The sequence below is a fragment of the Tachyglossus aculeatus genome, chromosome 8 (genome assembly GCF_015852505.1).
Source record: "Tachyglossus aculeatus isolate mTacAcu1 chromosome 8, mTacAcu1.pri, whole genome shotgun sequence".
Lineage (NCBI taxonomy): Eukaryota > Metazoa > Chordata > Mammalia > Monotremata > Tachyglossidae > Tachyglossus > Tachyglossus aculeatus.
The window spans coordinates 16,239,296-16,266,125 of record NC_052073.1 but is presented as its reverse complement, the minus strand read 5'-3'; the positions used below and the strand labels follow the sequence as shown (position 1 = coordinate 16,266,125).

At 44.9% G+C, this 26,830-nt stretch overlaps 2 protein-coding genes across 2 annotated transcripts; one reads left to right on the top strand and one right to left on the bottom strand.

Annotated features, from left to right (window-relative positions):
* Positions 1-9,826, top strand: CTSZ (cathepsin Z). Its single transcript, XM_038750010.1, has 6 exons — positions 1-167; positions 3,247-3,410; positions 6,496-6,675; positions 7,552-7,702; positions 8,176-8,341; positions 9,163-9,826. The coding sequence occupies exons 1-6, from the start codon at positions 7-9 to the stop codon at positions 9,271-9,273; spliced, it is 933 nt and encodes a 310-aa protein (XP_038605938.1). The 5' UTR covers positions 1-6; the 3' UTR covers positions 9,274-9,826.
* Positions 9,827-25,381, bottom strand: NELFCD (negative elongation factor complex member C/D). The gene is made up of 15 exons (XM_038750009.1): positions 25,284-25,381; positions 21,627-21,742; positions 18,635-18,744; positions 17,221-17,330; positions 16,388-16,495; positions 15,738-15,890; positions 15,399-15,529; positions 14,734-14,899; positions 13,625-13,759; positions 11,972-12,111; positions 11,399-11,513; positions 11,046-11,141; positions 10,792-10,932; positions 10,129-10,258; positions 9,827-10,044 (listed from the first exon to the last, which is right to left on the bottom strand). The coding sequence occupies exons 1-15, from the start codon at positions 25,341-25,343 to the stop codon at positions 10,010-10,012; spliced, it is 1,746 nt and encodes a 581-aa protein (XP_038605937.1). The 5' UTR covers positions 25,344-25,381; the 3' UTR covers positions 9,827-10,009.
* Between the last annotated feature and the right edge of the window lie 1,449 nt (positions 25,382-26,830).

Below are 26,830 nucleotides of genomic sequence, written 5' to 3'. Positions count from 1 at the left end.
GTTGGCATGGGGTCTCCCGGTGCGGATCGGCGGTTGTTGTCCTTGGGCCTGGGCCTGGCCCTGCTGTGCGGGGGCCTGTCCCTGGGCTCCGCCGGCCGTTACTACCGGCCGGGACAGACCTGCTTCAGCCCGCTGGCGGGAGCCCCGACCCTGCACGGGGGGCAAAGGTGAGCCCGGCCCGCCTTACCTCCCTTCCCTTCCCCACAGCACCTGTATATATGTATATGTTTGTATGTATTTTCTTCCTCCCTTCAAGGCCCTGCTGAGAGCTCACCTCCTCCAGGAGGCCTTCCCACACTCAGCCCCTTCCTTCCTCTCCCCCTCGTCCCTCTCTCCATCCCCCCCATCTTACCTCATTCCCTTCCCCACAGCACCTGTATATATGTATGTTTGTACATATTTATTACTCTATTTTATGCACCTGTATATATGTATGTTTGTACATATTTATTACTCTATTTATTTTTTTTACTTGTACCTATCTATTCTATTTATTTTATTTTGTTAGTATGTTTGGTTTGTTCTCTGTCTCCCCCTTTTACACTGTGAGCCCACTGTTGGGTAGGGACTGTCTCTATATGTTGCCAATTTGTACTTCCCAAGCGCTTAGTCCAGTGCTCTGCACATAGTAAGCGCTCAATAAATACGATTGATGATGATGGTGATATATTTATTTATTTTACTTGTACATATTTATTCTATTTTACTCTGTTAATATGTTTTGTTTTGGCCTCTGTCTCCCCCTTCTAGACTGTGAGCCCACTGTTGGGTAGGGACCGTCTCTATATGTTGCCAAATTGTACTTCCCAAGCGCTTAGTACAGTGCTCTGCGCACAGTAAGCGCTCAATAAATACGATTGAATGAATGAATGAATGTTTTCCCCCCTCTCCCGCCTCTTCCGCCTCCTTCCCCGCGCCCCGGAGGCGTCCAGCCAGCTCCCGGAGCGGCGCTCTGCTCGCCCCCTTTCTTCTCCCCGCTTTTGTCCCTCCCTCCATTGCCTTGCAGCCCCGGTTGCAACGCCGCAGAGAATAATAATAATGATGATGATGGTATTTGTTAAGCGCTTACTATGTGCAAAGCACTGTTCTAAGCGCCGGGGGGGGGGGATACAAGGTGATCAGGTTGTCCCACGTGAGGCTCACAGTCTTAATCCCCATTTTACAGATGAGGGAACTGAGGCTCAGAGAAGTTAAGTGACTTGCCCGACGTCACGCAGCAGACATGTGGCGGAACAGGGATTAGAACCCATGACCCTCCTTCCTCTCCCCCTCGCCCCCCCTCCATCCCCCCCCCCCGTTTTACCTCCTTCCCTTCCCCACAGCACCTGTATATATGTATATATGTTTGTACATATTTAATAATAAAAATCATGTTGGCATTTGTTAAGCGCTTCCTATGTGTAAAGCACTGTTCTAAGCGCTGGGGGGGGGTACAAAGTGATCAGGTTGTCCCACGTGGGGCTCACAGTCTTAATCCCCATTTTACAGATGAGGTCACTGAGGCTCAGAGAAGGTAAGTGACTTGCCCAAGGTCACACAGCAGACATGTGGCAGAGCCGGGTTTCAAACCCATGACCTCTGACTCCAAAGCCCGGGCTCTTCCCACTGAGCCACGCATTTATTACTCTATTTATTTATTTATTTATTTTACTTGTACATATCTGTTCTATTTATTTTATTTTGTTAGTATGTTTGGTTTTGTTCTCTGTCTCCCCCTTTGAGACTGTGAGCCCACTGTTGGGTAGGGACTGTCTCTATATGTTGCCAACTTGTACTTCCCAAGCGCTTAGTACACAGTAAGCGCTCAATAAATACGATTGATTGATTAATAATAGTGATGGTATTTGTTAAGCGCTTACTATGTGCCAAGCACTGTTCTAAGCACTGGGGGGGATACAAGGTGATCAGGTTGTCCCACCTGGGGCTCACAGTCTTCATCCCCATTTTAATAATAATGATGGTATTTGTTAAGCGCTTACTGTGTGCCAAGCACTGTTCTAAGCGCCGGGGGAATACAAAGTGATCAGGTTGTACCACGTGGGCTCACAGTCTTCATCCCCATATTAATAATAATAATAATAATGATAATAATGGTATTTGTTAAGCGCTTACTATGTGCCAAGCACTGTTCTAAGCGATGGGGTAGATACAAGGTGATCACGTTGTCCCACGTGGGGCTCACAGTCTTCATCCCCATTTTAATAATAATGATGGTATTTGTTAAGCGCTTACTATGTGCCAACCACCGTTCTATGCGCTGGGGTAGATACAAGGTAATCGGGTTGTCCCACGTGGGGCTCACAGTCTTCATCCCCATTTTAATAATAATGATGGTATTTGTTAAGCGCTTACTGTGTGCAGAACACAGTTCTAAGCGCTGGGGGGGGATACAAGGTGATCAGGTAGTCCCACGTGGGGCTCACAGTCTTCATCCCCATTTTAATAATAATAATAATGATGGCATTTGTTAAGCACTTACTATGTGCCAAGCACTGTTCTAAGCGCTGTGGGGGGATATAAGGTAATCAGGTTGTCCCACGTGGGGCTCACAGTCTTCATCCCCATTTTAATAATAATGATGGTATTTGTTAAGCGCTTACTATGTGCCAACCACCGTTCTATGCGCTGGGGTAGATACAAGGTAATCGGGTTGTCCCACGTGGGGCTCACAAGCCTAATCCCCATTCTACAGATGAGGGAACTGAGGCACAGAGAAGTGAAGTGACTTGCCCAAGGTCACAATCAATCAATCAATCGTATTTATTGAGCGCTTACTATGTGCAGAGCACTGTACTAAGCGCTTGGGAAGTACAAATTGGCACATGTCACACAGCTGACATGTCAGCTGTACATGTCAGCTGACATGTACAGGGAAGTACATGTCACACAGCTGACATGTGGCAGAGTCGGGATTCAAACCTAGCGCCTAGAACTGTGCTTTGCACATAGTAAGCGCTTAATAAATGCCATTATTATTAAACCCTTGACCTCTGACTCCAAAGCCCAATGCTCTTTCCACTGAGCCAAGCTGTGAGCTGGTGGAGGTTGGGGGGAGGCGGCCTCCTTCCCCGGCCGGCGGGGTGGGGGCTGCTGAGCCTCTCTCCTCACCTCGGACGGGAATTGAAACTTGAATTCCCATCATCTCGGCTGGGGGAAGGCGAGAGAGAGACTGGGTGGGTGCCTTTGGGGCCCTGGGCCTGCCCTGCTCGGGCCGGGGAGTGAACCCACTTTGTGTCCCCGCTCCAGGACCTACCCCAGGCCCCACGAGTACCTGGACGCGGCCCAGTTACCCAAGAGCTGGGACTGGCGGAACGTCAACGGGGTCAACTACGCCAGCACCACGAGGAACCAGCACATCCCTCAGTACTGCGGCTCCTGCTGGGCTCATGGAAGCACCAGTGCTCTGGCAGGTAGGACGTGCGATGGCGGGGAGGGAAAATGGGTTTGCTCTGAATGGGCAAATTCAGCCCTCTTTCAACCATCGCTGGTTAGAGAGAGCAAGGGAAGCGTGGAGGGTTGAAATGTAGAAATAATCCCAACCTTCCATATAGCCAAGAGCTACCCCCTGCTAGGGGTGAAACAGAATTATTTCGAACAGGAAGACCCCCGACACCTCCCGTGTTAGGCTGGACACACAGGGTAATGGGTTGGACCACGCGCTCAGTAAATTCGATTGATTGATTGATTGATTGGACGCCCCAACTTTACTTGTCAAACTGGGACCGGAAGCCCTCAGAGAAAAGGGCCGTCTCTAAGGGACGGGCCGTACCCCCATCCGTTGCCACCTCCGGCATACCCTGCCCTAAGCCTGGTTTCTGGCAGCAGGGAGGGGATCGTCATCATCATCAATCGTATTTATTGAGCGCTTACTAGGTGCAGAGCACTGTACTAAGCGCTTGGGAAGTACAGATTGGCAACATATAGAGACGGTCCCTACCCAACATTGGGCGCACAGTCTAAAAGATGGGAGGATGTTGCAGAGTGGGGAGTTTGTGGGATGTAGGCCAGGAGGTCCACCTCCAACCCTGCCTGTAGGACCTCTCGGCTCCAGGCAACCACATGATGTGGGGTGGGAGGCTGTGGGGGTGGGATTAGGTACCGTAGCCCCTCCCTGGGCCCCCCAGACCTCCACGCTGCCCTCAATCAATCAATCAATCGTATTTATTGAACGCTTACTGTGTGCAGAGCACTGTACTAAGTGCTTAGGAAGTACAAGTTGGCAACATATAGAGACAGTCCCTACCCAACAGTGGGCTCACAGTCTAGAAGGGGGAGACAGAGAACAAAACCCAACATATTAACAAAATAAAATAAATAGAATAGGTATGTACAAGTAGAATAAATAAATAGAGTAATAAATATCTACAAACATATATACATATCAAGGCCCGTCACAGTGGAACCATTTTCAAACCAGAACTATCATTCTGGGATTTTTTTCATATTATCAGTCAGATTATTTATTTATTTATTTATTTATTTTACTTGTACATATCTATTCTATTTTATTTTGTTAGTATGTTTGGTCTTGTTCTCTGCCTCCCCCTTTTATACTGTGAGCCCACTGTTGGGTAGGGACTGTCTCTATATGTTGCCAATTTGTACTTCCCAAGCGCTTAGTACAGTGCTGTACACATAGTAAGCGCTCAATAAATACGATTGATGATGATGATTATGGCCTGCTCCCTACTGAACCTCTTAATATTTATTGAGCACTTTGGTGCAGATAACCAGGTTATCTGCTTGTACAGCGCTTAGTACAGTGCTCTGCACATAGTAAGCGCTCAATAAATACGATTGATGATGATGATGATGATCTGCTTGGGAGAGTACATTAGAGTAGAGAACAGTGTTAGACACAGTCCCTGCCCTCAAGAACCTTACAGTCCTAGTTCTCATAGCCTACTCGTGGGTCATCAGGATTTGACCAGTTGTGAGGGGTTGGGTCAACAGTGGGCACGGTGAGCCGTCGGACATGTGTGTACATGTGTGTACATGTGTAGATCTTCCACTGCACCACATAAAGCTTGAGCCAGGGCATTTTGTTCACGGACTGTGAGTAATCGAGGGCTCTGGTAGGTGGCTCGGGTTGACGGCCGCTGCTAAGGTCGCTGGCTTTGAGAATCCAGGCCGTGGCCATGCTGTTGTACATATATACTGTTGTATACATGTATATATGTTTGTACATATTTATTACTCTATTTATTTTACTTGTACATAGCTATTCTATTTATTTTATTTTGTTAGTATGTTTGGTTTTGTTCTCTGTCTCCCCCTTTTAGACTGTGAGCCCACTGTTGGGTAGGGACTGTCTCTATATGTTGCCAATTTGTACTTCCCAAGCGCTTAGTACAGTGCTCTGCACATAGTAAGCGCTCAATAAATACGACTGATGATGATGATGATGATATAGGCTGAGTCTCGCCCAGTCTGATTGAATCCTGAATTGTTTAGGGCAGTCTTGATGGTCAGGATTAATATGAACCGCAGTTAACCTTCTGTTGGCCAAGAATCTCTAGTTTTTAGTGCTCTCCCCCCCCAGCTAGTGAAGCGGATGAGTCCTAAACTGAGACTTATTGTTCTAAATCTAAAGCAGCCCTCTCAGAAATGCAGCGTAACTGCCCTTACTGCTTTTGGGATGTTGTTTTGGGGACTCCTTACTGAACAAATAAACCACTCGCGTAAGTTAAAACTTTTAAATTATTTCAACTTTAAATGATTGGTATTTTAAGACCCTCTACCTGGGTTATTGCTACATTTTGATGATTGAATGTGGCAGAATCTGACACTTTATTCACCCCGTGACCTGGGCAGATTACAAGCCTTCTCTATGATTAGAACAGTGCTTGGCACATAGTAAGTGCTTAACAAATACCAACATTATTATTATTATTATTATGATACAGCCACCCCCGACACATGCCCAACACTCATGAAGCCTTTTCCCAGCATTTCGTTGAGTCACTGCTTGTAAATCAGTTCCTTCTCCCTGATTCCTCCAGCTTTCCTTTTCCACCTCCCTGGTGTGGATCAGAGGAGCTGGGCAGCTGCTTCTTGAAAATGTTAGCTCAGACACCTCAGACTGGAGGCAAATTGGCATCATTAGCCAGAGGGACTGAAATCTCTGAACAGAAGGCACTTAATGAGCTGTTTTGAGGTTCTAGGAGTAGTAGCAGACATTCATTCTTGGTGAACAGTGTGAGGCTAAATGGAAATCCTGGGAGATCGAGTGGGTGTAGTTTGTTTTGCTTAGCACCAAACCTGGTAGTGGCCTATCCCTTACAGTGCAGATGCATTGACCTTTAGCCTTTGAATTCTCATGGTGGTTTAATTTTTCTCTCAACGTCTAGACAGCAGTTCAGCAGATACTATTTATTCCCTAAACCGTTTGCTTTATAATTAAGGCTGCCGAGTGCTACAGCCGGATGATTGGAAGTGTTCTGTTTCAGTGGGGATGGTTTCTTTTGGAGGTAAATTGCTGGGATTTGGTTGCAGATCGGATCAACATCAAGAGGAAAGGGGCGTGGCCATCTGCCTTCCTGTCTGTGCAGCACGTGATTGACTGTGGCAATGCAGGCTCATGTGAAGGGGGAGACGACCTGCCAGTCTGGGAGTACGCTCACAAACACGGGATTCCTGATGAGACTTGCAACAACTACCAGGCAAAGGACCAGCGTAAGCAAAGCAACTTCCTAACTATTCATGGTTACACTGTTAATGAGCACTCCTTTTCTAATGTGCATGTTCCTCCCTGCCCCGGGCCACCATGCGTCACTTATACAGGCTTAAACTTAATTGCTAGAGTGACGTTTTTGGGTGGTTCTAGGACAGAGACTTGAAAATGGGCCCTAAAAACCTTTTCACATTTTTCTCCAAAGCTGTAGAATGCTTTAAAATAGGCATGCAGACAAGCAGACTCGGGTGAAGGTTGGTGCTGTGGATTTGATATAGGGCCATCCAACATATAGCTGATTTGGTGGCTATGCCACAGCCCAGCTGAACTCTTATATTTTCAGTTGGCATGAAAGTAAGCACTCCAGGCTCTTGCTATAGCTGTGGGAGTGTCTGATCTTTCTCTGGGGGAAGGGTGGGCTTACTTAATACAGCTTGTCTACCCTGCATCCCAGAGTCTTAGAGTCTTAGAGTCTTCTCTGATACAAATGCATTCGAGTTCTTTATTTGCACTCTGTAAAGTTTGGGTAGCATCCTTTGTGTCTGGGGGCAGTGCGAATGTTAACAACACTTTTACAAGCTCTTTGGGTTTGTAGGTCGAAGTGTAGAGACCCTTGCCCTGGCCCATCTGGGTTTGAGAATCTCTGTCTTAAAAAGATACAGGGGCGGAGGGAAATGGGGAAGGAAGCATTAGTTCGAGGGCCCCTTTTCTAATAGCCCATCTTGGACTAGGTCCTGTGTATAAGGACTGTGTAAGTCACCTTTTGCACAGAGTATCAGCGTTGGACAAAGGGCCACATAAAATTCCCAGACCCCGGAAAATAAAGACAATTTGGTTCTTCCAGTTTTTCCACCATTAACGATTGCTGTTGCCTGCAGCGTGCGACAAGTTCAATGAATGTGGAACGTGCACTGAGTTCAAGGTGTGTCATGTCATACAGAATTACACCCTTTGGAAAGTTGGAGACTTTGGCTCTGTTGCCGGAAGAGATAAAATGAAGGCAGAAATTTATGCAAACGGTCCGATCAGGTAAAGACAAATCTTTGGATTATTCCTAACTATTCCCTTTCCTCCTCCTATGGCAAAGGTCGGTATAGGGCCAGCAAGTGTATAGCCATGTCATAACTATCAGGGCCGAGCTGAGTCAAACACACATACAGTTGGGCAACTAGGCACTGGTGCTTGAGCACAGGCACATGGATGGGCTCCCTACCGCCCTGTGAAGTTGTACTTGGGAACTTGTACTTCCCAAGCGCTTAGTACAGTGCTGTGCACACAGTAAGCGCTCAATAAATACGATTGATTGATTGAAGACTGAGGGAAATGCTGACCTGCCTTGTGACTAGCCATCCATTTGTGTGGCTCTGTCTTCCCAACAAGCAGAAGACTTCCTAGTGGCTAAAACCTTTGTTGACAATTTTGATTTTGATCTTCTCAGCTACTTTTTTTTTAAAAAAAAAAAGGTTTGTGCAGTACTGAGTAAAACATGTGCTTTCTTTCAGCTGTGGTATAATGGCGACAGAAGGCCTGGATGCTTACACTGGAGGAATCTATTCTGAATATAATCAGGATCCCTCTATTAACCACATTGTATCTGTGGCTGGATGGGGTGTAGACAGTGATGGAACAGAATACTGGATTGTTCGGAATTCTTGGGGCGAACCGTGGGTAAGTTCTATTCACTCATTTTAAATAGTTAAAAACCCAAAGCTGGTTTCTTCGAGGGACAATAGTAATTTGACCGAGGCCTTGAATGTTCTGTAAGAGCCTGGAAAAGTGTAGTCTCATCTGGAGTGGGTTGAAAGGGAATGTTTCCTTTGTAATAGGACAATCCACTGACTCAACAATATTTCTGGTTTAAAGCCTATGGTGGAGGGAAGAGTGTAGTTGTAAATGATTTGAACTATAATCACTCTTTATTTTACTTGTACATATCTATTCTATTTTATTTTGTTAATATGTTTGGTTTTGTTCTGTCTCCCCCTTCTAGACTGTGAGCCCACTGTTGGGTAGGGACTGTCTCTATATGTTGCCAACTTGTACTTCCCAAGCGCTTAGTACAGTGCTCTGCACACAGTAAGCGCTCAATAAATACGATTGATTGCTAGGGCCTGATCCTTAGGAAAAAATAACTCCCTTAATCTCTTTCAAGGGATTTGTAGGTGACCAAATAGTTTGGGAGTGGTAAGATTTTAAAATATCCAATCCACAAAATATTCTTCAAGGTTAGGAAGGTAATCTTACCATTGAGTTGACTGCACAGTGGAAATAAGTTCTGCTTGTTCTACCGAAGTAGACTGAATTTAATGGAATATACGAGATTTACACTGGAGACAGGATGTCCAAGGGAAACGTGGAATGCTATGGAAAGAAAGCTTGTGGTGGGCACAAGAAGCGTGGAGGAGGGAGAGAGGCAGTGGCCCAGGTTGGGAGGCTTGAAAATGCCGCTCCTTTCCTTTAGCCACACTAACATCCACTGTTTTCCACAGGGAGAGAGAGGCTGGCTGAGAATTGTGACCAGTACATATAAAGGAGGAAAAGGAAGTGACTACAATCTTGCCATTGAAGAAAGATGCTCCTTTGGGGATCCTATAATTTAGTTGGGAATGCTAAAGAAACTAACCCTTGCAGTTATATGATCCCTACTTGATGCATTCTTCCTCTTCACATGCCTTTCCTCAGATGCTGAATTGCTCCAATTCTGCTTGAGATGAGCTGCTCCTCTTGGGTGGCTGTTTTCAGACATTTAGCTCAGCACTTCCAAAAACGGAAATGAGTCAGTCAACTTTTTCTTGGAAGTCAAAATATGAAGTATTATTACTCAAGGCTACTGTGCTGAACTGTGGAAGAGCACAGAAACTTGAAATCTGATCTATAGCTAATGTGCTATTTGTAGCTAGGCAGCATGTGTTTTGTACGTTATATAACAATGTTTAAGGAGTAAGAAAGTTTAGCCTCACTAAGCTTTTGTACTTCTTGCCCTTCAAGAAGGATGTCAATGTGATAGATACTTTGAGGAAGAGTATTTTCTACTTCTGCACTAAAATTTTGATAGAGTGGCCTTTTACATGTAAAAATGACACTGACTGTGATTGCTGGACCACTATGCCAGGAGCCATAATGTTTCAAAACTAAAGATTCTCCCCAGAACCATTTCAAAACTCTCTTTGTCTTTAATTAAAAAGTGAAATACAAGAAAGTCTCCAATCAGTCTACCAGAAGTTAGGTTGCAGTGAGACTAGGGTGCAAGAAGAAAATGAACACTCAAGGAGCTGGGATGTTTGTTTTCAGGCTTATGTGACATTCACCTTCTTCTGCAGCATCAGCTTCTCTGGTCTAATTTACCATAATGAAGTTCGATTTACAGTGAGCTTAAAAACAAAGACAGACTGTTATTCCATTTTGTCAAATAAGAAACAATATAAGAGGGTCCGAGCTCATCACGTTAACTTTACCTATAAACTCTGTAACCGGGTCATGTTCACCTTCAGTCTTAATAGTGCCCACAATGCTGTCATTTTCCAGGATTGGAAGGAAAAGCTGCACAAAGTCAGAGGTGTAGGGAGGAGCGATCACATCCAGCACCTGCAGGGAGAGCCCAGTAATAATAATGATGGTTTTTGTTAAGCGCTTACTATGTGCCAAGCACTGTCCTAAGCGCTGGGGGAAATACAAGGTAATCAGGTTGTCCCATGTAGGGCTCACAGTCTTCATCTCCATTTTACAGAAGAGGGAACTGGGGCACAGAGAAGTTTAGTGACTTGCCCAAAGTCACACAGCTGACAAGTGGCGGAGCTGGAATTCGACCCCACGACCTCTGACTCCCAAGCTCTTGCCCCTAAACCACGCTGGACGTGATCTAATTAGCTTTTGTCATCCCAATGGTTAACACAAAGTGCTTAATAAATGCCAATTAAATACCAAGGGGGAAAATGTTGAAGGTGGTAGTCTTCACATACATTTAAAAGCCAAATTCCACTATTATCCCTGACAGCCAGCCAATTGCAACCTCACATTTACATTTGCTATGACACCTAGCCTTTGCTAGTGTACCATTCAGTTAGTGAACCCTGGGTATGGGATAAATTGCTAAAAGGATAAAAAAGACATGCACTGACCTCAGTGACAAAGTACCTAATGAGAGAAATGTCAGTATCCAGCTTCTCCAGGCACTTGCGGATATAACTTACAACAGGCAGCACGTAGCCTCGACTGAGGAGGTGAACCATCCTGTCCAACAGCGTTTTTTTCAGCTCAAGCTGAAAAGAGGAGGAGACCAAAAAAAACCAACAAAAATCAGGTTGTTCCAGCTATAATGTAACACTTGGCTGGATCAGTTCCTTGTCAACAATAAGGGTAAAAGAGGACGCACCTGTTCCATTACATCCAGCTGGGAATGTTCGGTCTCAAAGAGTTTAACTAGGAGCTGTAGGACCTGAGGATGGAGGAGCTGGTGGCAGGTGCTAATCTGCAAACAATTGAGCAAGGTGAGACTAGCTTCATTTTTATTTTTTTTTTAATCTCCACGGGTGTAATTTCTACAGTAACCTTGATAGGGCAGGAGGATGGGACTTTCCCCCCCGTGCGGGACTATTGAGAGGGGACTTTTGAATTCAGTTCTTAACGCTGCCAGAGACCAGGGCATGTAGCATAATTTTGGGGTACTTTTACAGGTGATTAGGCAAATGAATAAACTCCCTAAAGGAGAGCTGCTTATTACCTTACCTCATCTAGTAATGCCAAATGCACTGGCGTGTGGTCCGTCTGAAGCTGAAAATAGCGGGGTTCTGATACAGTCCAGTCCACCCACTTGAGCACACCCATAGCTACCACAGGAAATCTAGAAGCCAACAACACATCGATACCTAACGCTTTCCAAATAATAATCTGAAAATTCTCAAAACAGTATATGGCCTGGTATTATTTAACACAAGACTGAAGGGTTTTTTCCTTTCCATTTGTTTGGTGAGTATAAGACCTAGAATGGTGCTAGCAGATTAATACTCTGAAAAAGGTAATGCAAATTCCTGACTTCATGTTTCATTAATCCTCTGGCTATAAGACCTGAAAGCACTTGCTCTCAGCATCAGATGACTGGACTGGTAGAGAACGTTCGAACATTCCTCTTCTGGCAATATGGTCTAAGAGACATTTATCCAAAGATTATTCTGCAAATGTCATGAACAATTGTTGCTATAATCAAAACCCACTGTGCTCCACTACTTATTCAGTTAAGTAGGCAAATTCAAGCTATTTCCTCCAAAAGATTGTCCATCAGCAAGAAGTTGTTCTGCTTACCTGATGCACTGATAAAGAGTGCTTAATTCTGCCACCAGTTCTGAAGCCCCCTTGTTCTCATTGCAACACAGATTGTGAACAGTTTCAACGGCTTTAGAGGTTGACTTCAACTCGTCTTTATTAATGCTCACTCTCTTGTTCTTTAACAAAAAACACACACAGCTGTATCCTTAACTCTAGACGAATGATGCTTCAGTATTTTTAGATTGAAAGACAACTTTATTATTAGAGCTGAGATAAACCACTTCTGTAAAAATCAGGTGCCCCCTTCTGTCAATTATAAGTGTCATCTCTGTGAAACAATGAGATTTTTATGCTAGTTGGCACAAGTGGCATTGATATCAAGCTCCTTTTCTGAGACTGATTTGTTCATTTTTTGTAAATTGCAATGGTTTGGCTTTAGCAGTTGGGTTTGGGCGCTTGACCTTGCTTGCTCCGTCCTGACCATCAACTGGGCTTATAGAGGACTTTAAGCAAGGCATTTTACTAAATACCTTAGTATTTAGAGAATACTTTAGAGAAGCAGCGTGGCTCAGTGGAAAGAGTATGGGCTTTGGAGTCAGAGGTCATGGGTTCAAATCCCAGCTCTGCCAATTGTCAGCAGTGTGACTTTGGGCAAGTCACTTAACTTCTCTGGGCCTCTGTTCCTGCATTTGTAAAATGGGGATTAATGTGAGCCCCCGTGGGACAACCTGATCACCTTGTAACCTCCCCAGCGCTTAGAACAAGTGCTTGGCACATAGTAAGCGCTTAATAAATGCCATTATTGTTATTATTACCTTGGTCCTCCTTGTCTTAGTGTTTGTGTCTGCTTGTTTCCCCGATTAGAAGATAAATGCCCCAAATGCAAGGATCATATTTCTGCTGAACTCTCCCAAAACTTTAATACAGTGCTCTGCACACAGTAGGCACTGTATACTACTTCTGATTGATTGAGGGGACCAGGATTTCTTGTGTTCTGGGACAACTGCTCCTACCGTAGCATCATGTGCATAACTTCTTTGAACATCATGACAACCTGTTTCCAAACAGGTTCATAGGGGCAGACAAATGTTTCATAATTCCCTAACACTGCTCAAGCCAAATCATATAATGAAAATATGCATTCAGGCAGAACTGGGTATATTCGCAAACATTTGCCTTTTTGATTATATATTTTGGGTTTGTTCTTCTCCCCAGTTATATAGTAAATCACTTGGGTATGAAAAGTAGTTCTCAGGATTTATAATGGCATTTATTAAGCGCTTACTATGTGCAAAGCACTGTTCTAAGCGCTAGGGAGGATACAATGTGATCAGGTTGTCCCACGGGGGCTCACAGTCTTCATCCCCATTTTACAGATGAGGTAACTGAGACCCAGAGAAGTGAAGTGACTTGCCCAAAGTCACACTGCTGACAATTGGCAGAGCCGGGATTTGAACCCATGACCTCTGACTCCAAAGCCCATACTCTTTCCACTGAGCCACGCTGCTTCTCTAAAGCATTCTCTAAATACTAAGGTATTTAGTAAAATGCCTTGCTTAAAGTCCTCTATAAGCCCAGTTGATGGTCAGGATGGAGCAAGCAAGGTCAAGCGCCCAAACCCGACTGCTAAAGCCAAACCATATTCATATATTTCTACAAAACCTCAAACTCACAAAGAACAAATATTACCTTCTTCCAAGTCTCCACCACGCTGGCTGCATAAGCCAGTATGTGGATATACTTATGTTTGTGGTCTTGGTTTATCTTAGCACCTGGTTTAAAGAGTGACTGCATAAACAGGTCCAAGAAGGCTGGAACTCGAATCTACGGAAAAGTAGAGTAGAAATCAATCAAATGTACATATTAATAACAATAATAATTATAGTTATGGGATCTGTTAAGCACTTACTATGTGCCAGACACTGTACTAAGCCCTGGGGTAGATACGAGCAAATCAGGTTGGACACAGTTTGCTCCAGGTGGGGCTCTCAGTCTCATTCCTCATTTTCCAGATGAGGTAACTGAGGCATAGAGAAGTTAAATCACTTGCCCAAGGTCACAGTGGAGCTAGACTGGAACCCGTGACCTTTTGGACTCCCACGCCTGTGCTCTCTACATGACGCCGCTGAGTGCTTACTGTGTGCTGAGCACTGTACCAAGCACTTTGGAGGAGTAAAATACAATAGAGATGGCCGACAGTAATCCCCGCTTACAGTATACAGGGGAAGACAAACATTGAAATGAATTACAGATAGGGAAAATGGAAGAGACTGAGGACATGTATATAAGTGCTGTGGAGCTGAGGGTGGGGTGAATATCGTGTGCTAGAGGGATACCGATCTAAGTGCATAGGCAATGCAGAAGGGAGGGCAAATAAGGGAAATGAAAGCGTAATCAGGGAAGACCTCTTGGAGAAGTGATTTTAGGAGGGCTTTGAAGGAGTGAAGAGTAGTAGCCTGTCACATATGAATAATAATACCATTATTATTATTATAACACCTAGTAGCATAATTCAGGGGTTGTGTTGTCGCAGAACGCACATTAAGGACAACTCATAATGTAGTGCTCCCCGTGTCTGATGACCATTTTTTCCGACCTTGTGTCACACCGACCCGGACACACTTGCATTGTCTAAAGGATGTTCCTAATTCTGCTACCATGAAAACACGTCTGGCAGAATGGTGTGCTCATGAAAAATATAATTAATAACGATTTGTACAAGCTTTCCTAAATAGCAGAACCCCCTGTTAAGGACAAGAAGGGTATTTAGGGTAATCACCAAAAGAGTCAATAATTACCAGTTCCACGGGAGGAGGGTCCATGCTTGTAAACATTTTGAAAAGGACAGTGATGTCTGCTGGATTCAGGGCTCCCTTTGACAACATGGCTCCGAGAGCTTGGCACGCTCGGGGGTACGAAGCAGCTGTTCCCAATGCTAGAGTTATCTGACTTGCATCATGACCTCTAGTTATCAAAAATAAAAATGCAAATTTAGATACATATTTTAGTCTTAATGGTGAAGTGACTATCGAAGTTGGGTTTTTTATATTTAATGCCCAAACTTGGTTGTAAGCTAGTGATATCTGGTTCTTACTTTCTTAAGCTGCTAGGCAGTGGCATGTATTTATCAACAGATATGGCCATTTTTAATGTAAAGTGGGTTCATTTGGAAAAATATGCACAATTTTTGAGGGAAAGCTCACCCACAGCCAAAAAAATAAAAGCACAAACAAACCAAAAAGACAAGCTCCTTACTACATTAGCAATATAAGAGAATAATGTATTCTGTTAAAGTTTGTACTGGAAGAGCACTTGAATCTGATGACCTTATATTGGCAATTATTCATTTTTTAATTAAAACAGAAGAACCTGGGAATTTTCTTTCTGGCCCTGGATGGCCAGGACTTTTAAAAACAGGCATTTGGGAAGAGGGTATGTGTTGGGGAAGGGCTGTTCGGCTTACTTCTCATGGGCGAATCGTTGAACCTCCTGAGCAATTCGGCGCACAGCAGATCCACCTTGCTCTTCTTGGGCCAATATGGACATCATTGATTGGGCAAAAAGGTATGTGTGTTCTCCATGGCACACCATTTTCTGAAAGGCACACATTTGGAGACAAGGAAATCATCATGGCAAGATTATTTAGCCACAGCTGAGAAAAACTGGTTTCTTTCGATTATGTAGCAAGTGATACAGAGACAGAATGAGGGAAAGAGAATGCATAAAGGCTATGAAATGAGTTGTAACACTCCTCACACTCTTGAGAGAATACAAAACAAGGGAGAAAAGGAAAAGATCTTACAGCAAACTCAGGGAGATTTTTTTCAAGGTTTTCTTCTCCTCCATCTAAAATGGTAGCCAAAGAAGTTCGGAGCACTCGTGAAAACACCTCTAATTGCTGACAAGCTGTGGATACACTGGTTATTTCTCCTTGATATCCAGCATCAGAGATAAGCTAGAATGCAAAAACAACTTGTAGATGCCATAGTTTACATTAGCACTTCAAAAATTAAGCTACGCAAAACCCCACTGCTTCTTCAGCAAGAGGGCCAATGAAAGAGACCATCAATAAACAAACAGAATTAAGACAAAAGTAATATAAAGCTTTTCCTTTATTTTCTACAAAATGGATAAAGAAAATCACTTAGCCAAAATCAGTATGTGTAATATTAAATCCTGCCAAGGTCAATCCGACCATGACAAAGGACCAATTACTTTTCACAAAAGCAAACTTGAAAAATTTAAAGAAAAACTGCAACCAGCTCTCCTTCTCTCTTAGACTGTGAGCCCCATGTGTTACAGGGTGGGTGCTCGGTCAGTAATCTTGTATCTACCCCAGTGCTTAACACAGTGTGTGACACAAGTGCTTACCAAATACCATAATTATTGATAAACAAATGAAATATATCATTTCCACAGATACATATTTTCTTATACCTCAGGGTTTCTTACCTTGACAGTAAAATTAAGCATCAGACAATCAGGATGCGCTTCTGCCAATTTATAGAAGAGATCTCTCCATGTAGTATGTGCAATCATTTGTTCAAGCCAGGCTGGAGTCTACAAAAATTAAAACTAAAGTCACGATCCAACTTAAAAATATATTAATGACTACACCTAGCAGAACAAACAAAATGTATATGGAAATTGCTCTAAAGTATTTTTCAACTTGAAAGTTACCACAGAGCAGGCCCAGACGTTCAGGTTTTGTGGCAAACTGCTTTCCCTGATCATCAGAACCGGAGGATCGTGGGGCTGATGTGAATTTTGTAAGTGGGAGAAGAGGGAGAGGAGGAGAGTGGTGCAGGGACAGACATTCCCTGTTTACTCCTGGTCAAGCTACCTTCCGATTTTAAGCTGTCTACCCAGCTAGGTGCTTCTTGGTCTCATCTCTGCTCTCACAATCATTCCTGTTCGCTTGTTGCCCTCGAGGGCTGCCCCAACCTGGCTATCACCACCACCACCCACAACTTTCAGTGACAAGTCTGATTTATTGTATGGATATTAAGTATGGAGCAAAGAGCCAGGCTGCCCCATAGTCTCCTGTTTCAGTCTGTTTGTTAGGGCAGGGGTCAGGCATGGCAGTTTAAACACTACCTTGCAGCATAAGCAGTGCCTTCACCCGTGTAGTGGGCCCTCTGGGCTGCTGTGCACCTGCCTAGGTCTCATTCTGCCTGGGTTGAGGCTGTGCCACCACACACAAGTTCTCAGAGACCACAGTTTTGAAAGTCTTTGGATCAGGCCGAAGAACACTGAAACACGTGTGATTAATATCTTCCCCTTACCTCTCCTTCTTCAGTAAAGATAGAATCAGCTTTCCGAGGGTCAAAGTGTTTGATCAATAAGCTCTTCAAGTGGTTTTCCACAGTTTCCTGAACCTGCATCGGCTCAACACCTGAAAGTGGACACAACTGGTGAGGAAGAAAATTGCTCTCGAGTACCTGTTATGAAGGCGTCAACTTACTCGAATTAGTCAAATACAAGGTGTATTAAAAACTAAAACAGGACTCTGGAGGAGGGAGAGGAGAAGGAAGGGAAACAAAGGAATGCACAGTGGAGAATTGGAAATTTTTTATGAGATTTGACTCAGACCTCAAATACTGAAACACTTATTTGAACCATATTATGACCATCTAAAAATGGCCTGAAAAAGACCACAGAAAATATACGAACACCTCTCTATTTAAGAATCTCTTCTTATAAGCAGAAAGAACACCAAAATTTTCAAAAACCTGTCAAAGATATATATATACATTATCAAGCTCTCTAAAGACAGAGGGTCAAAGAAGTCAATAACAAAAATATTCACCATAAGAGCAACTATTTTACAGCAAATATACCTACTAGCTGTGACAGCGATTCAGACTAATTAGTTTCTGCACTGCAGATGATCTATTTTGCAGCCAGTGTATTAATAGTAACAGCATATTTGTACTATGCAAGCTCTGAATTACCCCTTATTTACCTCAGATGACGGTGTAGCTCCTTAAATGGATCATTCATTCATTCAATCGTATTTACTGAGCATTTACTGGATGCAAAGCACTGTAATAAGCGTTTGGGAGAGTACACTACAAAAACTGACACATAACGAGCTGCCCATAATGAGGTCGAAGTCGAGGTCTAGAGGCTAAACACACACTGCATGTCCTACAATTCTACTGTTACAGTGCTGAGATCAGAGGAGGCAAATTCAGAGAGAATCATGTTCATGGGCTCTTTGGGAAACGTCAGCCATAAATGGTAACTAAAAGCAGAGAAAAACAAATATAAAAGAATTCTATGCATCATGGCTCAAAAAAATAATTAAATGTTGGGGAAAACCTCTACCTTATTTTTTTAACCACATCAGGATGGAGTCCACAAAAAAGGAAAATTAGCATAACCAAGTAGATTAATTTCCCACTGCAGTTATCAACTAGCCTTAATGTGCTCCCTTCAAGTCCTAAAATGACAATCAAGGGGCAGGGCTGCGGATCAGTGGCCCAGGTCTGGGGGCTTCAGGGGTGTCCCCCCACCATGACCAAATGATATCTCATCTACATCCTCCCTACTCTTATCTCTGCTGCAGAATGAAGTTTCAGGGAAGAAGGATATGGGAAAAGCCAGGGCTGAATGGGGACTCTGGGTGGCTTGAGGAGTCTTCTAGACCCCTCATCCAGTGCTGTCAACGAGCAATGTGGGATGACCATAAGGTACCTGTTTGAATGAGCCATTCGGCTAACAGGTTCACTGTCTGGGCTACAGCAGTGTAATTCTCTGATAAGAGCTGGATCACATTCTCTGGAGAGCCGCCTGCCTGAAAGTACCTGAAAAGTGTCAAAATTCAGCAATTACACAGGTTAGAATGCAGGAGAAAAGTCTCACAGATAAGATGATCGATGTCATTCCAAACGATATCCCCTTAATGTATCTATAATTTTAAAACAGAATAGGAAAAACTACTGTCTGGATCACTTGCAGCCCTGATTGGTCTGTTGACGGCCTAAAGAGCACCTGGCTGGAAGGCTCCAGCAGCTCTGTCTCCCAGAATGACAGGGCTGCAACAAAAGTGAGGTCTGGGAGAGTGGGCCTGATGGCCTGCTTTGCCTCTCCTCTTCCACGTCCTACCATCTGTTTCTACCATTTGACCACAGGAAACAAAGCCCCCCCCATGGTGCTCCGCTGGAAGGGCCAATGCCTCTCTAGTGGGAAAACTACAAGAATTCCCTGACTCTCTAAAGAGCAAAGCCCCCACAGTAGGAAATGCCCTTCCCACCTCAGGCCCTTTACCCTCACCTCTACTCTATGACCATCCTCTCCTAGGTTTCTGCAGCAGGAACCAAACACCAATCATTGCTTGACCAACTTTCCATTCATTCTCTCCATCCCCATTTTTCTCACTGCTTTTTTTATGGTATTTGTTAAGTGCTTACTACGTGCCAGGCACTGTTCAGTACCGGTGTCCAAATCCGCAGTGGAAAACACCCATTCTTTTCCTATCCACAACCAACTGCTTACCTAATTCCCTCTACTTTGCCTTCCTAAGGTACACCCTCCACTTTTTCTATAAGGTGGCCCTCAAAAACTCTTCACCTCTCCCTCTCCACCTAAATCCTCACCACCTAACTTTCCTATCATAATTGACACCATTACCACCCTCCCCATCTCTGAAGCCTAAAACCTTAGTACTAGCTTTGACTTCTCCCTCTTTCAACCCCCACATTCAGTCTGTCGCCAAATCCTGTTGATTTTTCCTCCACCACATTTCTAGAGTTACCCCTTCCTCTCCACCCAAACATCCACAATGCTGGACCAGGAACTTGGCACATACCAGGTTGACTAAAGCCATCAGCCCCCTCACTGATCTCCCTCTCCCCTCTCTAATTTATTCTTCACATTGCTGCCTGGATTATTTTTCTAAAATGCCATTCGGCATGTCTTCCCATGCTTCAAAAACTTCCGCTTGCCTGTTCCTCTCCACATTAAGCAAAAAACTCCTAATCACCAGCTTTAAGGAAATCATTTCTCCCACTCCTACTTATCTGCTCTCTTCTCTCATTACATCCAGCTATTAGTTCCTCTCAAGCTAACCTACCCACTGGGCCTCATTCTAATCTCTCCCACCACCAACCTCTTGCCCACACCCTCCCTCCGCCTTCATATATGACAGACCGCAGTTTTCTCCATCTTCTGAAATTGCATCTCCCCCAGGAGGTCTTTTCTGACCTTTTCAGTTTATGCCCCAACTGCCACTCTATCATTTCAACGCCACCTAAGTACTTAAACTATCCTCGGCTCTATCTCTGTCATTTGACCCAGACATCAATCAGTGGTATTTATTGAGGACTTACCGTGTGCAGAACATGTACTTAGGGCTTGGGAGAGTACAATACAATAGAGTTTGTAGACATGTGCCTTGCCCACAGCAAGCTTACACTCATACATTCAATCTGTTTACCAAACCCTGTCAGTTCTACCTTTACAACATCATCACTAAAATCTGCCCTTCCTTTTCCATCCAAACTGCCTCCCCATTGATCCTGGTACTTATCTTAACCAACCTTGACTGCTATATCAGCTTCTTGCTAACTTTCCTGCCTTATATCTCTGCCCATGCCAGTCCATACTTTACTCTGCTGCCTGAATCATTTAAAAAACCCAAAACCATTTGGTCCATTTTCCCCCCCTCCTCCAGAACCTCCAACGGTTGCCCACCTACCTCCACATCAAACAGAAACTCCTTACCGTGGACTTTATAGCACTCAATCACCTTGTCCCTCTTCTATCTTACCTGATTTCCTACTACCAACCCAGTACGCTAACTTCACTCCCCTAACACCAACCCGCTCACTGTACCTCGATCTCATCTATTTTGCCACTGATGCCTCGCCCCTGTCCTGCCTTTGGCTTGGAACACTCTCCCGCTTTTTATCCAACAGACCGTCACTCCCCACCTTTAAGGTCTTATTATAACTACATCTCCTCCAAGGGGCCTTCTCAATCAATCAATCGTACTTATTGAGTGCTCACTGTGTGCAAGGCACTGTACTAAGTGCTCGACAGAGTACAACACAACAATATAATACACATTCCCTGCCCAGGAGCTAACAGTCCAGAGGGCACTAAACTTCTCCGACTCATTTCCTTTAATCCTTCTCTGTGCATCACCCTTGCACTTGGATTTGTACCCTTATTCACCCCACCCTCATGTCTGTAATTTATTTTAATGTCTATCTCCCCCTCTCGACTGTAAGCTCCTTGTGAGCAGGGAACTTGTCTACCAACTCTCTTATACTGCACTCTCCCCAGTGTTTAGTACAGTGCTCTTCATACAGTAAGCACTCAATAAATACAATTGGTGGATCGATTTTGAACATATTTTGCTGTAATATGTGTTCCCACTAAAACTTGGGCTAGAACTGGGTTAGGGAATTACTGAACTTTCCTCTGACTCCGGGAACCTATTTGAATGCAGCATGGCAAAAACTCGGAAAAAATGGTTGTGTCTATGCACATGTGGTGTGCTTTGAGAGCACTGACACTGAGTACTAAAATGTGAGTTGTCCTTAATGTTGAGGTTTTGCAAGAACACAACCCCCACAGGAAATCTGCATGTCTCAGTGTAGCCGTCAGTTTGAAGGGTCTCTTGCCACCTGAAAGGTTTTTTGTGGAGGGGGCATATTAGTTCAAGAAAGCCTTTTCTTCTTACCTTTTGAGCGTGTTAAATATAGAAGGCTCCATTATGTAGTCACGGGTGGAAAATTTATGCAGACATTCTTGCTGAACCTCTGCATCATCTTCTCCCTCTCCATAATCATCATCTTGCTGTTGGCAAAATTTACAGTCAGTGACAGACCTTCACTTTTTCATTTCAACAAATGCTTCTTTTCTACTTTGGAAAGCTTCCATCCTCCTGACGTACAAGCATTTACTATCTCCTGATCTGTCATTTTCTTTAGTTCTTCTTAATCCTGGTTGCTGAATGGAAGCCTAAGACTTAGAAACTGAAGATACTTGGATCGACTATATTCATTTGGATAATAATAATAAGTTTGTTAAGTGCTTAATAAGTGTCAAGCAGCAGCAAAGAAGCAGCGTGGCTCAGTGGAAAGAGCACGGGCTTTGGAGTCAGAGGTCATGGGTTCGAATTCCGGCTCCGCCACATGTCTGCTGTGTGACCTTGGGCAAGTCACTTAACTGCTCTGAGCCTCAGTTACCTCATCTGTAAATGGGGATTGACTGTGAGCCCCACGTGGGACAACCTGATCATGTTATATCCCCCCAGTGCTTAGAACAGTGCTTTGCACATAGTAAGCGCTTAACAAATGCCGTTATTATTATTATTATTAAGCACTGTTCTAAGCACGGAGGAAGATACAAAATATTCAAGATGGACACAGCCCCTGTCCCACATGGGGCTCACAGTCTTAATTTCTATTTTACAGATAAGGGAACTGAGACATGGAGAAGTTCATTCATTCATTCAATCGTATTACTGAGCGCTTACTGTATGCAGAGCACTGTACTAAGCGCTTGGGAAGTAGAACAGTGCCCAGTGCTTAGAACAGTGCTTGGCACGTAATAGGTGCTTAAATACCAACATTATCATTATTATTACAAATCAGCAACATATAGAGACAGTCCCTACCCAAAAACGGGCTCACAGTCTAGAAGGGGGACTTGCCCAAGGTCACTCAGCGGATACGTGAAGGAGCTGGGATTAGAACCCAGGTCCTTCTGACTCACAGGGTCAAACTGAAGAAAAATTAGAATGGGAGTCCAGGTGGAAATGGAGACAGGGGTAGCCACAGTTGACAGATTCTCTGAACCCCACTGAAATGAAAATCATTTACTAGCATAAAAATGATCTAAGAGTATTTGAGGATCCTCTGGGCACGCTTTTCCATTTCTGGGGCAGTTTGGGAATACCTCTAAAATTTTTGGCTATAACTCTAAATGGGGGATGACAAGAAATCTGCTGGCCTTCTGGGGAAATGATTTAGTGCCTGTGTTCCCCGCCGGACAGTAACTGCTGCGGGGGCAGGCCTGGGTGCAAAACCGGGGGCGGGGGGCATTAATCGCATCCCGTAACTGTATTGTGCTCTCCCTAGCGCTCGGTACCCAGCAGGCGCTCAATAATCACTAGCGATCGATTGATGGATACACCCACGGCCCAGTGTAGAGAAGCAGCGTTGCTCAGTGGAAAGAGCACGGGCTTTGGAGTCTGAGCTCATGGGTTCAAATCCTATCTCCGCCAATTAATAATAATAATGATGGCATTTATTACACGCTTAACTATAATAATAATAATAATAATAATAATAATGGCATTTATTATTGTATATATGCTTGTACATATTTATTACTCTATTTATTTATTTTACTTGTACATATCTATTCATTTTATTTTGTTAATATGTTTGGTTTTGTTCTCTGTCTCCCCCTTCTAGACTGTGAGCCCACTGTTGGGTAGGGACTGTCTCTATATGTTGCCAACTTGTACTTCCCAAGCGCTTAGTACAGTGCTCTGCACACAGTAAGTGCTCAATAAATACGATTGATTGATTAAGCGCTTACTATGTGCAAAGCACTGTTCTAAGCGCTGGGAAGGCAAGGTGATCAGGTTGTCCCACAGGGGGCTCACAGTCTCAATCCCCATTTTTTACAGAAGAGGGAATTGAGGTACAGAGAAGTGAAGCAACTTTGCTCACAGTCGTTTAGACTGTGAGCCCACTGTTGGGTAGGGACTGTCTCTATATGTTGCCAACTTGTACTTCCCAAGCGCTTAGTACAGTGCTCTGCACACAGTAAGCGCTCATTAAATACGATTGATTGATTGATTAAGCGCTTACTATGTGCAAAGCACTGTTCTAAGCGCTGGAGAGGTTACAAGGTGATCAGGTTGCCCCACAGGGGGCTCACAGTCTCAATCCCCATTTTTTACAGATGGGGGAACTGAGGCACGGAGAAGTGAAGCGACTTGCTCACAGTCTTTTAGACTGTGAGCCCACTGTTGGGTAGGGACTGTCTCTATATGTTGCCAACTTGGACTTCCCAAGCGCTTAGTACAGTGCTCTGCACACAGTAAGTTATTAATAAATATGATTGACTGATTGATTGATTAAGCGCTTACTATGTGCAAAGTACTGTTCTAAGCGCTGGGGAGGTTACAAGGTGATCAGGTTGTCCCACGGGGGGCTCACAGTCTCAATCCCTGAGAAGCATTGTGGCTGAGTGGAAAGAGCCCGGGCTTTGGAATCGGAGGTCATGGGTTCAAATCCCGGCTCCGCCAACTGCCAGCTGTGTGACTTTGGGCAAGTCACTTCACTTCTCTGGGCCTCAGTTCCCTCATCTGGAAAATGGGGATGAAGACTGTGAGCCCCCCCGTGGGACCACCTGATCACCTTGTAACCTCCCCAGCGCTTAGAACAGTGCTTTGCACACAGTAAGCGCTTAATAAATGCCATTATTAAAATCCCCAGTTTTTACAGATGAGGGAACTGAGGGCCCATGTCATCCCCCTGACCTGGAATGCCCTCCCTCTGCCCATCCGCCAAGCTAGCTCTCTTCCTCCCTTCAAGGCCCTGCTGAGAGCTCACCTCCTCCAGGAGGCCTTCCCAGACTGAGCCCCTTCCTTCCTCCCCCCCCCCCGTCCCCCTCTCCATCCCCGCCATCTTACCTCCTTCCCTTCCCCACAGCACCTGTGTATATATATATAGATATGTACGAGTAAAATAAATAAATAGAGTAATAAATATGTACAAATATATATATATATATTTGTACATATTTTTTACTCTAATTTTACTCGTACATATCTACTCTATTTTATTTTGTTAGTATGTTTGTTCTCTGTCTCCCCCTTTTAGACTGTGAGCCCACTGTCGGGTAGGGACTGTCTCTCTATGTTGCCAACTTGTACTTCCCAAGCGCTTAGTCCAGTGCTCTGCACACAGTAAGCGCTCAATAAATACGACTGATTGATTGATTGATTGAAGCGACTTGCTCACAGCCTAAAAGACTGGGAGCCCACTGATGGGTAGGGACTGTCTCTCTATGTCGCCGACTTGGACTTCCCAAGCGCTTAGTACAGTGCTGTGCACACAGTAAGCGCTCAATAAATGCGATTGGTTGATTGATTGATTAACAAATACCATCATTATTATTATGATGATGTGGCAGGGGAAGACGGGGACATTTCTCCCCTCAGGCGCGGACTTGGGAGGGGGGGTGAGGCGGGACACGGTGGCCACCATGCGGGGCCGCCTCCGTGGGGCGCGCTTCTCTCCCTCTTCCTCCTCCTCCTCTTCCTCCTCTTCCTCCTCCTCTTCCTCCTCCTCTTCCTCCTCGACCTCTTCCTCCTCACCTGGCCGCCGTCGGCGTCCTCTCCCCATTCGGCTGCGCTGCCGAAGTAATCGTCGTCCATCGCCTCAGGCCGCCTCAGCGCGCCAGCCAACGACAGGCACCGAGGCGCCGGCGACGACGGCGGGAGCGCGCGCGCGCGCGCGGGGGGGGGGCGGGGAGGCGGCGGCGCGCGCGCGGGGAGACGGCGGCGCGCATGCGCGCGCCTCAGTCCCCGGCGCAGTTTCAACGGGCAGCAGCCAGGCGCGCGTGCGCGCGCGGGGCGGGGCAGAAGGAAGCGGTTCATTCATTATAATAATAATAATAATGATGGCATTTATTAAGCGCTTACTACGTGCAAAGCACCTGTTCTAAGCGCTGGGGAGGTTAACAAGGTGATCGGGTTGCCCCACGGGGGGCTCACAGTCTTCATCCCCATTTTCCAGATAATAATAATAATAATAATGGCATTTATTAAGCGCTTACTACGTGCAAAGCACTGTTCTAAGCGCTGGGGAGGTTACAAGGTGATCGGGTTGTCCCACAGGGGGCTCACAGTGTTAAGGAGGCTCACAGTGTTAATCCCCATTTTACAGATGAGGGAACTGAGGCCCGGAGAAGTGAGGTGACTCGCCCAAAGTCACACAGCTGACAATTGGTGGAACCGGGATTTGAACCCCCGGACTCCGACTCCAAAGCCCGGGCTCTTTCCTCTGAGCCACAGATGAGGTAACTGAGGCCCAGGGAAGTGAAGTGACTTGCCCAGAGTCACACAGCTGACAAGTGGAGGAGCCGGGATTTGAACCCATGACCTCTGACTCCAAAGCCCGGGCTCTTTCCACTGAACCACGCTGCTTCATTCATTCATTCATTCATTCATTCATTCATTCATTCATTCATTCATCCATCCATTCATCCATCCATTCATTCATTCACTCAATCGTATTTATTGAGCGCTTACCGTGTGCGGAGCACTGCACTAAGCGCTTGGGAAGTCCAAGTTGGCAACATATAGAGACGGTCCCTACCCCACAACGGGCTCACAGTCTAGAAGGGGGGGGGGGGGAGACAACAAAACAAACCATATTAACAAAATAAAATAAATAGAATAGTAAATATGTACAAGTAATAAATCTGTACAAACATATATACAGGTGCTGTGGGGAGGGGAAGGAGGTAAGGCGAGGGGGGAGGAAGGAGGGGGGAGGAAGGAGGGGGCTCAGTCTGGGAAGGCCTCATTAATTCATTCAATCGTATTTATTGAGCACTTACCGTGTGTGGAGCTCTGTACTAAGCGCTTGGGAAGTCCAAGTTGGCAACACATAGAGACGGCCCCTACCCCACAACGGGCTCACAGTCTAGAAGGGGGATATAGACAACAAAACAAACCATATTGACAAAATAAAATAGAATAGTAAATATGTACAAGTAAAACAGCGTAATAAATCTGTACAAACATCTATAGAGGTGCTGTGGGGAGGGGAAGGAGGGGGCTCAGTCTGGGAAGGCCTTATTCATTCATTCAATCGTATTTATTGAGCGCTTACCGTGTGAAGAGCACTGTACTAAGCG

Bases quoted from the DNA above. Each gene is read 5' to 3' on its own strand.
- CTSZ (XM_038750010.1), top strand. From the start codon at position 7: ATGGGGTCTCCCGGTGCGGATCGGCGGTTGTTGTCCTTGGGCCTGGGC. The intron at 3,411-6,495 runs GTAGGACGTGCG...ATTTGGTTGCAG, and splicing joins AAGCACCAGTGCTCTGGCAG to ATCGGATCAACATCAAGAGG. The intron at 7,703-8,175 runs GTAAAGACAAAT...GCTTTCTTTCAG, and splicing joins TATGCAAACGGTCCGATCAG to CTGTGGTATAATGGCGACAG.
- NELFCD (XM_038750009.1), bottom strand. From the start codon at position 25,343: ATGGACGACGATTACTTCGGCAGCGCAGCCGAATGGGGAGAGGACGCC. The intron at 18,745-21,626 runs GTAAGAAGAAAA...GACACTTTTCAG, and splicing joins ATATTTAACACGCTCAAAAG to GTACTTTCAGGCAGGCGGCT. The intron at 16,496-17,220 runs GTAAGGGGAAGA...TAATTTTTGTAG, and splicing joins TCTTTACTGAAGAAGGAGAG to ACTCCAGCCTGGCTTGAACA.